Source organism: Argiope bruennichi, chromosome 4 (assembly GCF_947563725.1).
Source record: "Argiope bruennichi chromosome 4, qqArgBrue1.1, whole genome shotgun sequence".
Lineage (NCBI taxonomy): Eukaryota > Metazoa > Arthropoda > Arachnida > Araneae > Araneidae > Argiope > Argiope bruennichi.
In genome coordinates, this window is record NC_079154.1 from 22715071 (window position 1) to 22725855 (window position 10785).

At 27.1% G+C, this 10785-nt stretch overlaps 1 protein-coding gene across 1 annotated transcript in view; it reads right to left on the reverse strand.

Moving 5' to 3' along the window:
* Positions 1-3280, reverse strand: part of LOC129966000 (sedoheptulokinase-like) — a 157746-nt gene extending 154466 nt beyond the window's left edge. The window contains exon 1 of the mRNA XM_056080329.1: positions 2907-3280. Coding sequence (XP_055936304.1) covers positions 2907-3244 — 338 coding nt within the window. The 5' untranslated portion in view covers positions 3245-3280. The remainder of the gene's footprint in view (positions 1-2906) is intronic.
* Between the last annotated feature and the right edge of the window lie 7505 nt (positions 3281-10785).

A 10785-nucleotide genomic window follows, 5' to 3' on the forward strand; every position in this document is an offset into this window, starting at 1 on the left:
TTATTAAGTATTACTAATTTAAAACAAACGATTTTTTCTAGGGGTTTTTTGCCATTTTTTTACTTAATATTTAGAAAATAAACTTTGAAAGATATTTTACAAGTCCTAGCCTTGAAAAAAGAAAAAAGAAACGAGAATCTTTTATTATTAATATTATTCGTATTGAAATAATTTCCAAACGATATAAAAGATTTATTATTCTTTTTTCAAGTGCATTTTGCGTTTGATTTATCTTTCTTTCGATAAAAAAAAAAGAATTTTCATTTATCTTTTTTATATCGATTTTTAGGCGGGCAAATAATTTATCATCCTTTTGAGGATTTTGGAGTAAAGAACATTACTTTTTTTATGGAAAGCAATCTAAAGAGAAATAAATATTTCTTGAATCAATTTTTAGTTGTAACATTCGTTTTTATGTTCGGAAGATGACAATAAGTAAATGTAGAAAATCAAATTCCAGATTCGAAAACATCATAATTTTGTATAATTCAGAGCTCATATTATCAACGGAGAGTTTAAAAATGGCAATGTTTACAGACTGCCTTGCTTCTCATTTATTACGGCATTCATGATGAAAGTAGAGACAATGATTTCCTGTAAACATCCACACTGTTCCCCTTCAAAACATGTAATTCTTCGACCACCACCACTCCCCAGATAATATTGTGGTACTTTGACGAGGTTGTAACGCTAAGTGTGCGCAGATTTTTATTTTCAGTCCTGCGCATGAACGTTTTATGCTTCATTGTAAAAATAGAAAAAAATTAAATATGCATTTTGATCTCCTTTTTTTTATACTAATTGAAACCAAAATTTTATATAGAAATACAGTTTTTGCAAAAAGATCATGTAGCAGATTTCCTTTATCACTTTGTCTTTTTCAGTTACCGCAATTGCACTCATGACAGACAGTCGCCCCGTTGACGGATTTAGCTCAAACTCTGTTACAGTTCTAAAATTTAAACGATAAATTGCATTCTAAATTGTATCCATCTAATTCTTTACATTTTGTAGTTACCGTGTTTATTTGTTCTCATGCAGACAAATTAACTTCTTATGCATTGATTTCGTTCAAAATTTGATAAACAAAATTTACAAATTTGATATAAAAGTTACCAAGCAACTTTTATCTGTCTAGCTGAAATAGAATTTTTTTAGACATTGTGTTCACAGAGATAATTCCAAAAATGTGTTTTCAGTTCTTACGGAGATCTGAAACTAGAAGATACATCAAAAGCTCGAGGTTTGAATGTTTAGACGATTACAAATTTTTGTATATTTCAGACAAGAGAAGGTACAAATCGTTGAAAAAAAATTTCTATCGGGATAATCCTAAGATCTAGAAATGACGAATTTAACAAAAATTACTTCTGGAGTAGGGGGCTGATTAAGAGAAGTTAATTTGCAATTAAATCCATTAATCACCACTTTGCAATTCAAAAATTTTTTCATTGACGCCGATTTTATATCTAATTTTTTTTTCTTTAATTTAAATTTTTAAATATAATTTAGGTTATTTTACAACAACAATAATTATTATTTTAATTATTCGATTATATTTACATGGTTTGTGACGATGTTAAATATATTTTGTGTGTGCTTGTCATCGTTACAATGTAAATCAGAATAAATTTTCAAAATCAAATATAGCTTCAAATATACCAATCAAATATAGCACGAATCAAGGTTAAAGCACTATTGTTACAATGTTTTGGTCAAGAGGTTCGAATTTCCTTTAAAGTTTCTGTTATTGTTTTTAATTTTGGAAAATGTGTTTATTCGTCCCAAAACAATTTTTATTTGCTCATAAATTGAAAAAAGACTTTGCATTCCTTTTCGAAATATTTTGTAATTTAAAATAATTTTATAATATTCCCTTTCAAAACATAGATTTTTAATAATTTTTCCAGGATAATTTTTGCTCCTTTACAACTTTAGGTTGAAAAACTTTTTAATGTTCTGAATTTATCAAATAAAGATATTCGAAAACTTTCGAATCGATTTTAACAAGAACGATAAAATCTCCAAATCAAAAAATTTCTATTTTAAAAATTCTACATTCGCACGAAAGTTGAAAATATCAATGAAATTAATAAAGTTTTATTATTTCTCAAGCTGTAATACTTTCTTGATGATTAATGGATTTATTTATTATTTAGCAATAGACAGAATGCCAAAAAAATAAATCTATTCACTCAAAAGGAAATGAAAAATGTTCTTTAAAAAATAAATAAAAGCATAAAAAATAAATACGAATGTAATAACGTAAGGATTATACATGGTTTTAAAACCAAAAGATATTAAAATTTAAATTAAATTCTAGAAGTAAATTAAAATTATGTTTCGTACGAATTTTTTAAAAAATATACGCCGTTCTTACTTTCAAAACAAATTTATAATCAATACGATTTTTAAAAAAACTTTTATTTAAATACAAGAGAAGCTGGATAGAATATGATAATTTAAGTCATTTTTGCAGAACTCATTCTGCCTAATAGTAAAATAATTTCAAATTCACATTTTCCCCCCTTTCTCCAGATTTGGAATGTTCGAATTTCGATACAATGAAAAAAATTTTAACTCTATTTACAAACTACGCAAAATTTAATAAAGTCAAAATTTGTTGAAACCCAAATAAAAATTTATAACAAAAATGGATACGTTTCGAAATTACAGATATTTTATAAAAAATCGAAAATATTTTGATCTTTAATACATATGAATACTTCTAACCATTACAAAATTTTCAAAACATTATAAAGTTTGTTTAACGTTTTATAAGCCAAACATATTTAAATATTAAATGTATTAAAACTTATGCTTAGTGTTTGAAACTTTGTACGTGATTTTTCTTTTTAAAAAAATCGTTTGCTCCAGGAGTACTCCTATGGTCGATAGGTACTCACCTTCCAAAATTATTCCTCTTCCATCCATTCCCTGTTTTCCATAGAACACATCCATGCATTTGGCCGGACACGGCCACGTGAGTCACCCTAACCAACATCTCCTTGGGCAGCCTGGACACACAAAACTGCAGAGCGGTACATATTTTGTGGACGTCCTGTTCGCTGCCCAGCGGACCCAATTCGCTGGCCAAAGAAGACTTGGTCTCTCGAGACCCGGACTGGACCACCTGACGATTGTGGGCCGACACCAAACATACCTTGACCGTCGTAGTACCGATGTCGATGCCCAGCACTAGATGTTGCGGATGTTTGCTGGGCGACGACTGAGGGCCGGACATCTTCCCAGAGAAGAATTCCGTGGAATGAATGGAGTTGGGAGAATGGCGGGAAAAGGTGTGCCAGGGTTGCCACAGGTCGCGCCAATTACTCGCCAAGGTCGAGAGAATGGGACGCAGAGAGCTGATGGAGAGGTATGGGAGTAATGTACAAAATGCATAATCAGCACCTGGTCTTTATCAGTCTCGGAAAAACATTGCGTAACTGTTAGAAGTATCTAATTCGGGCATAGTTATTTACTGGTTCGGGAAAATAAACTCTCTCTTGTGTAATTGTCGTCTGAAAAATCTGCTATAATTCATTTTATCTTATTTTATGGTCCTGTGTATTACAGTAATATGAAACCTGTATTTTTCCAAAAGCAATAAAATGCAGTCATGATACCATTTCAAAATGTGAGCCTATAAAAATATTTTATTTCAAATTAAATGGTTAGCATTTATTCGTCAAAATATGAAAAATCTACATTAAAATTTAAAACTTCCGCTTATATCTCTGGTAAATAACAGTTTCACATTTTAAATTATGGATGCCTACATTGGAATTTTTCTACGCAAAAAAAAAGTTATAATAATTATTTTTTTTCGAACACTTATTTCACAGTATTATTTTGTATATTGTATTTATTTTTATATATATATATATTATATTATAAAGCACATATTATTTTTTCTTTTGACAATGTTTTGATGCAAGTAAATTTGACTCAACTCTTACACATAAGAAACACTATATTCGAAACTTTGTTTTAATTCAAGAAAAATTGAGTATTTTTATGTAATTTGAATTTAAATCCTTATGAGGAAAAAAAAGTATAATTCTCTTTTTGCTCAAAACATTAACCTTAAAATATAATAATTATATTTATTTTACTTTACATTAAACAGAGACCATTCTAATGGTATTTGTTCAATCATAATTAATTGAAATTCAATTGGTAATTGGTAATTTAATTGGTAATAATTAATTCAATTAGTATCTTGAAATTAAACAACTAAATCCATTTTAGAATTAAACAACTAAGATAATTATATTCCTAAGAACTAAATCCATTTCTTTAGATTGTATAAATGCGACGATTTATCATGAATTCTTTTAAAAGTGGATAAAAAGAGATTTTTTGAATTAAAGAACACCTTTCTGGGAATCAAGCATATAATTTCATACAAATAGATATAATAGCCACAAATATCATTGTCATATAAACAATAGAATTACAGGCACAAAATAAAAATTAAACTGCAAGAGCATAAAATACACGTTAAAAAGAACTTTGCCTGAATTTTTCCAAACTGTATAAAATCAACCATGGCGATGAAAAAAATAATTGCACAGCTTTGAAAAATTAGAAATAAGAACATGTTGATAAAAAAAGGAAACAAGAACAATATTTCATTGTGTATTTCGGAGAACATAAAAGAATTGTATAATGAAAGATATAAAATGGATTCTTCAAATTCTAATTTTTTATTTTTATAGTAAGAAAAACTTTTCTTTTGGATTAGAAAATAAAGTTTGAATCATCGGAGGAAACTATGCAATTCAAAATCATCTTCAAAATGTTTAAAATTTTATTATATAACTGTTTTTGCAAAATTGAGAGGAAATACTAATACTACATTTTCCCAACATTATTTTTTCACCATAATCAATAAATTATTATAAGGCTTAGTGTTAGCTTAATTTTAAATAATGAAATCGACGCATTGGTGCATAATTTGCAACTGTGTATCTGCAAAATCGTGGTTCGAATCTATCTTCGGCATCTAATTTTACCCATACTACATATTATATCACCAGAAATAAGGATTCGATAATTATGTTCAACTTAATTTAGCTAAATATTTCTAATATTATAGTAAAAAATGAAAAGAATTTAATTTTCATAATAATCAAAAAATAGTATCGATAAAAAGCTCTTGAAAAACATTTTCTGATTCAGAAAATCCATGCACAAATTTAAAAAAAAAGAATTAAATAAAAATTGAGAATAAAGGATTAGTCAGAAAGATCAGTTAACATATTTCTTAAAAACTGAATCAATGCAATATTTTTCATAAGAATGTTCTACTCAGTTATCAATACAATATTATTCAAAAGAAAGTTCTAGCCAGTTATTAATGTAATATTATTCAAAAGAATGCTCCATTCAATTTTTCAAAAGAATACTCTAATCAGTTTATTAATACAATATTATTCAAAATAATATTCTAATCAGTTATCAAAGCGATATTATTCAAAAGAATATTCGATTCAATTTTTCAAAAGAATGTTCTAATCAGTTATCAAAGCGATATTATTCAAAAGAATATTCGATTCAATTTTTCAAAAGAATGTTCTAATCAGTTATCAAAGCGATATTATTCAAAAGAATATTCGATTCAATTTTTCAAAAGAATGTTCTAATCAGTTATCAAAGCGATATTATTCAAAAGAATATTCGATTCAATTTTTCAAAAGAATGCTCTAATCCGTTATTAATACAATATTATTCTAGAGAATTTTCAAATCAGTTATTTAGAAAATTCTTTTAAATAAAAATTGTATTATCAGTTATTAATACAATTTTATTAAAAAGAATTTTCTAATCAGTTATTAATACACTATTATCGAAAAGAATGTTCTAATCAGTTATTAATACACTATTATCGAAAAGAATGTTCTAATCAGTTATTAATACACTATTATCGAAAAGAATGTTCTAATCAGTTATTAATACACTATTATCGAAAAGAATGTTCTAATCAGTTATTAATACACTATTATCGAAAAGAATGTTCTAATCAGTTATCAAAGCAATATTATTCAAAGGACTGTTCTAGCTAGTTATCAACACAATATTTTTCATAAGAATCTTCTAATCAGTTATCAATACAATATTATTCAGAAGAGTGTTCTAATCAGTTACTAATACAATATTATTCAAAAGAATGTTCTATTCAGTTATCAATGCAATATTATTTAATAGAATGATCCAATCAGTTATTCGTTACAAAATGATGCAAGATGATAAGTGCATATTTAGTTTTGTTGACTTACCATTCTGTTTTGAAGCTACACTACTTTCATTTATATTAGGAGAGATCTCATCATATTTTGAGCCATAGTAACAGAAGTATAAATAGGTGAAAGCAAACAAAAAAATATTGAATAAATACATTTGAATTTAATTTCCAATATAAAGCATAAAACAGAAATAAAATTTTATCTTCGTTTAGAACAATTTATCTGAAATGTTATCATTTTCTCAAGTTATTATTTCAAATTTGTCTCATTTCTAAGTTTACATACATATCTTACTTGAAAATTCAAACAATTAAAAATATTTAATGAAATCTCATTAACGAAGCATATAATAAGAAACAGCATTATTGATCTATTTATGCAAGATCAAATATTTCTCTGATTTGTAGCTTGCTACGGAACCGGAAGGTCTCAGATTCGAGATCCGATTCCACCGAAGAACCGTCGTGTAAGAGGATTTGGTGCACTTTAAATGCGTCGGGGCCAAATGCCCACCCACTGGTGTGGTGTGGAAGTTTGGAAAGGGAGTACTAGCTCAAGTGTCGTCCTCCTCATCTGACCGCGGTTCAAAATTATGAGGTACGTCCCAAAATAGTCCTAGCATTGCTGTAAAACGGGACCTTAATATAGTAATATGTAAACTGATTTGTAGCTACTCATATTATGAGAAAGATGCTAGTTTTTTTTTAACCAATAAGAAGTCCTCAAAGCTTTCTCGCATAGTTTCTAGTAAGGATATTATCTAGACCTTGCCTACAAAAAATTGTGAACTTTGGGCAAGGCCGTGAAAGTTGCAATTACTCAGATTTTTATTTTGAATCTCATACATGAGAAGTATGCGTTTCATAGAGTAATAGCAAAAACCGGTACTTGTGAAGGGATTCATATAGCTGGTGAATTACCATTACAGATAATATCCATCAATCTGAAGTTTCATCGTCAGATAATTCATTTTATTGCTATATTCACTCGTCAGACATTTTATTTGCATCAAAACCACAATTTGTCTAATTCTATTTGTATTTAATTAGAAATAACAATTTATCAGCAAACTTCTAGGCTTAAATTTTTATTTCTCTATCTTTCTCATTTTTTAAAATTAGTTGAAAGAAATGTGAAGTTGAAAAATCGTTTGACTTCTATCTGAAATTTTTATTTCGATTTCTATTCCAGTTTTCAAAATTAGTTGAAAGAAATGTGTTGTTAAAAAAAAAATCGTTTGACTTCTGTCTATTCATTTTCATTTCCCCTATATTTTTAAGAATGGTTCTTTTGAAAAAAGTATTTATGAGAGAGTCTGCCATATTTTCAAAAGTATTCTTATTTAGAAAGAATTTTCATAAGAACATCGTTCCACTGGAAACTTTTCAAAATTGCAAGTTTTTCTTAGTAGTTTTTTTTTTTTTTTTTTTTTGGTTCCGCATTTATTATATTCCATTTAAACTTTTTATAAACCTTTTAATGTTATCATTTTCTTGTAAAGAATAATTTGCAGTTGATTTTTTAATGATTAAATAGTTACTTTTGATATCTTTTTATGATTTCTACAAAATAAATTCTATTTTTCTGTCTTATAATGAATACTTTTATTAAATGTATTTCATAAGAATAGAAAATTGAATACAAATTGCATAATGCGTTTATGTTTTGAATTTATATTTGAAGCTTAGATAACTGCATATTTAAAATTCCTTAAATAAAAAGAGTGATACTTTATATATCTGAATCACAAATTATTTCATGTATTACTGAATTCAATTATATAGAAATAACACGTATACTTTTTAAATATTTCTCTTTTCCCATCAGAAACATATATTAAAACATCAGATCAGAGTATAGGCATAGATTTTTAAGCATAGAAAACAGTTAGTAAGACACTAATAGAAAAAAATCATAATACGATTCCGATTGAAAAAGCTCTGAAGCGATTGAAAAATCTGTTTTTCAGAAAATATATCTAGATATATTCTCTTTTTTTTTCTTCTTTTTTTTTCTTTTTTTTTGCAATCAACCATGTATGTTGCAGCTATTTGTTTTCAATTATTGAAATGAACCATTAATGGAACTTAAAGAATTTATTAGAAATAAAATAATTAACAGATTAGAACTATTTTCGATCGTGTGTCATGGAGTTCTTGAACTCAAGATTCTTAACCTCTGGACAAAGAGGTGATTGGAGTATAAGCATGGCATTGAGATTACTTAGTGAGATGGCCACATCAATACAAAAAGACAACAATTCATTTCATTCCTATATTTAACAACATAATAATATTACACATTGCTAAAATATTAAAAAGTCACTTCCTTTCAGTAAATTGTGTACAAAATTCCAAAGCCTGGTTTTGTTTTAATAAATGTTTTGTCAAATCCTAAAACTCAAGAAGAAATTGTATTAATAATTGCTCAATAAAATATAGCACAAATCTACAAACAAAGCCATTTCATTTGATACCTTTAAATTCGGAAGTTCATTTTCTTTATTCATTACCTAGCCGCCTTTGGCGACCAGCCGGTTCGCCAATCTTAATGCTTGTTAAAATTTTAATAATTAAATATTTTATGTAATTCCTGCTTTAATAGCTTCTTCATCAAATATTTTAAAGCTTCAAATTTTGATAGTCATGTAATTCACTCATAATAATATAAAGTCCTTCAGCCATAACATAATATGTATCTCTCTAATTTTCTGTTAGTTCCGGTAGAATTTATGCTTAAAATTAAGATGGAAATGACTAAACTGCAATTAATATAATAATATTTTTTACTGAAACAAAGCATTTTTTTTAATAATATGATTACTGATAATAGAATCACTGAGCGTTTAAACTTTATGGGCACTAAAGAATATCCTTCTTAAATTATGTAATATCTCAAGAATTTGTCAACAAAATTTTCTCAAATTCATCATGAACAGATCGATTCATTAACAATGTTTAATTTTAAATGCATCAAACTTTAAGAAAATAAAATGAATCGTTTAAAATAATCGGTTGAAAACAGGTTTAAAAAACTACTTAAAAAACGATGTACTTAAAACTATAAGCATATACAAAAAATATATAACTAACCTAAATACAATTTACTTACAAAAGCATGCAACTAACCTAAAAATAATTTAAATCATCCGTTGATAACGGTTGTCATGGCAACAATCAGAATGCGCATGCGTGAATTTTCTTCGCCAGCTCCGGTAACGCAAATGCGTGAATTTTTCTACGCCAGTTGGGGTAACGCTATGCAGATTATACATTTTTAATTTCCTTTATTCTGTGTTATTTTAATTCAAAAGTACTTCAGAATGAATCTGAAACATGGATTAATTAACAATGTTTAATTTTAAATGCGTAAAACATTAAGAAAATAAACAGAATCGTTTGAAATAATCCGCCGAAAAATGTTAACCCTAGCCTCATGACTGTTGGGAGAAAAAAAAATTGAAGCCTTACTCATTTGGCGGTGGGGAAAATGGAAGATTTTTTTGGCGGAAAAGTTAGCGGTGGGGAAAATGGAAGATTTTTATGGCGGGAAAGTTAGTTTTTAATTAATAATTAAAATTCTAATTAAAATTTCAAAAAAAGAGACCCCAGATGCACATTCCCGACCTCTAAGGTATACATGTACCAAATTTGATAGCTGTATGTCAAATGACCTGGCCTGTAGAGCGCCAACACACACACACACACACACACATTGAGCTTTATTATAAGTATAGATAATTGCTGAATAAAATGCAGCACAAATCTACAAACAAATACATTTCATTTGATGCCTTTAAATTCGGAAGTTCATTTTCTTTATTCATTAATAATTGCTGAATAAAATACAGCACAAATCTACAAACAAATACATTTCATTTAGATATCTTTAAATTCGGAAGTTCATTTTCCTTATTCATTAATTAATGATGAATAAAACATAAAACAAATCTACAAAAAAATACATTTCACTTACATATTTTAAAATTCGGAAATCCATTTTCTTTATTCATTAATTAATGATGAATAAAATATAGCACAAATCTACAAACAAATACATTTCATTCAGATATCTTTAAATTCGGAAGTTCATTTTCTTTATTCATTAATTAATGATGAATAAAACATAAAACAAATCTACAAAAAAAATACATTTCACTTACATATTTTAAAATTCAGAAATCCATTTTCTTTATTCATTAATTAATGATGAATAAAATATAGCACAAATCTACAAACAAATACATTTCATTCAGATATCTTTAAATTCGGAAGTTCATTTTCCTTATTCATTAATTAATGATGAATAAAACATAAAACAAATCTACAAAAAAATACATTTCACTTACATATTTTAAAATTCGGAAATCCATTTTCTTTATTCATTAATTAATGATGAATAAAATATAGCACAAATCTACAAACAAATACATTTCATTCAGATATCTTTAAATTCGGAAATCCATTTTCTTTATTCATTAATTAATGATGAATAAAATATAGCACAAATCTACAAACAAATGCATTTAACTTAAATA